Source organism: Triticum dicoccoides, chromosome 4A (genome assembly GCF_002162155.2).
Source record: "Triticum dicoccoides isolate Atlit2015 ecotype Zavitan chromosome 4A, WEW_v2.0, whole genome shotgun sequence".
Classification (NCBI taxonomy): domain Eukaryota; kingdom Viridiplantae; phylum Streptophyta; class Magnoliopsida; order Poales; family Poaceae; genus Triticum; species Triticum dicoccoides.
In genome coordinates, this window is record NC_041386.1 from 453,426,457 (window position 1) to 453,428,264 (window position 1,808).

Genomic DNA, 1,808 nt, shown 5'->3' on the forward strand with positions numbered 1-1,808 from the left:
TGCCATGCCTTTCAAAACTCAAAAACAATCGTGGCTGATGATTTGGCATGCTCTGTTTACCCAAAGTTTGCCCAAAATACAATTTTTGCTTTTGTTTTGTTGTCAAATTGAGCTCCACCTATCCTGATTTGCTTTATAGTTCAAGTTTATTGTTCTCGTCCCCAAAAAAAGTCTTCATTGTTTTGGCATGGCGAATATCTAAAAGCAACGAAACCGGTACTGGTTTTATTCAACCGGTAAACCCAAGTCAATGTTTTGTTCTTGTTTATTGGCTCTCTGAACGAAGGTCAGGTCTCCTGCTGCTAGTCTAGTCTAGTCTTCTCTGTTTTTTTCTTTTCCAGCAGCGAGCGGGTTGGGCAGACCCCACCGTCACATCACATCACACTTCACTCTTTTCCTCCACTTTACTCTTCACTACGCTCCATGGGCTAGAATCTCTCTCTGCCATCATCACACTTCACAGTTCAGAGAGAGAAAAGAAGCAGCAGAGAGCTACAAGAAGAAGAGCTAGAAGGAGGAGGGGGAATCCATGGGGAACATCCTGAAGTGCTTCAGGGGAGACGAAGAAGAAGACCACTACCCCTACTACCATCCAGGCTCCAGGCCCCACTACCCCCAGCAGCAGCAGCAGCAGCAAGCTGATGGCCATGGAGTCGCCTCCCTGGCGCACGACCTCCTCAACTTTGAGAGCGCGTCCATGGTAACTCAAACCCTACCCACCACTCTCCGTATTCATCTTGTTCATGAAAATCCCCTGTGAAGTCAGATTAAGTCTCCCTAGCTACTGAAGTAGTAGTACTATGTTTTAGCTTCAACTTCACTATAAGTCTTCATGCAATGGTCACAGATTATGCTGATTCATAACGATGAGGATGTGTTTCTTTCCATTACTGTGCTTTATGTGTGCATGTGTAAATTGGCCTTTCTACTGTTTTCTAGTATGTACGATTTAAAGGTTCTTCATTCATAGAAAATGCGATGGAGATAAACATCTGCACTCCTAGAAAATCTAAGCTTAAAGCCATAATAGCAGCCTTTTTCTATGTGGTTTACCCGCTTCATACAAATTTCACAAACCAACTTATTTTGTGTCCAACTTTTGGATGAACATGTTCATTAATAATATCGAAATTTAAGCATGCCACATTGCGACAACTAGCATTTGTATGAAAGCTTGCAGATGCTTCACAACTGATAATACATACGGCAAGCTTAATCATCTCTTTTGCTCCAATTTCTGCCTCTTATTTTCCTATGACGTGACATGTGTGAAGACTATTTTGTTTGTCATATTATTAGGTTCCTGAAGGGCTCAAGCAGCATGTTACGGCGTCCAAGAAAGCACAGATTAAATGGTACGCAGCAGCTCCAAAAGGCCGACACACTTGATAGTATTTTTCCTCAATTATTAACACATTTGTTATACCTCTTGTCCATCGAGTTATTGATAGCAAAGTTTGTCTGGTTCCTCTAGGCTGGTATATATTTAAGGCCTATGGCTGTTAACAAAATCAGATGGACATGCACTGACTTGGATTTTAAGCTGGATCGTTCTCAGAATGAAAATAAATTGCTTCATAGGACCCTCCCAAATGCCTTTTGGCTTTTCTTACGAATAAGGTGATCCATGCCTATCTACACATGTGATTTGTAATGATAAGATAGACAAAGCAGAACAAATTGTTAGATAAGTGAGCAACTAACTCTTTATTGAGGGCCAAGGGCCAGTACATATACATGTCTGGCAAAGTGCAGAAAAGCCCCTTATACAATGGGGATGTACAGAATGAACTATACACATCTAACAC

The 1,808-nt window shown here is 41.5% G+C and overlaps 1 protein-coding gene across 6 annotated transcripts in view; it reads left to right on the plus strand.

The window, feature by feature from the left end:
• Positions 1–77: 77 nt before the first annotated feature.
• LOC119286138 (probable staphylococcal-like nuclease CAN2) overlaps positions 78–1,808 on the plus strand; it is an 11,946-nt gene continuing 10,215 nt past the window's right edge. For 4 of the 6 annotated variants that reach the window (XR_005140280.1, XM_037565487.1, XM_037565489.1 and 1 more), the window contains exons 1-2: positions 82–700; positions 1,300–1,355. Coding sequence is in view for 5 of the 6 variants with exons in the window: in XM_037565487.1 (XP_037421384.1) it covers positions 530–700; positions 1,300–1,355 (227 nt within the window). In the remaining variant the exon portion in view is untranslated. Of the gene's footprint in view, positions 701–1,299; positions 1,356–1,808 lie in introns of all 6 variants that reach the window. The other 2 variants (XM_037565490.1, XM_037565486.1) reach the window with 2 other exon arrangements.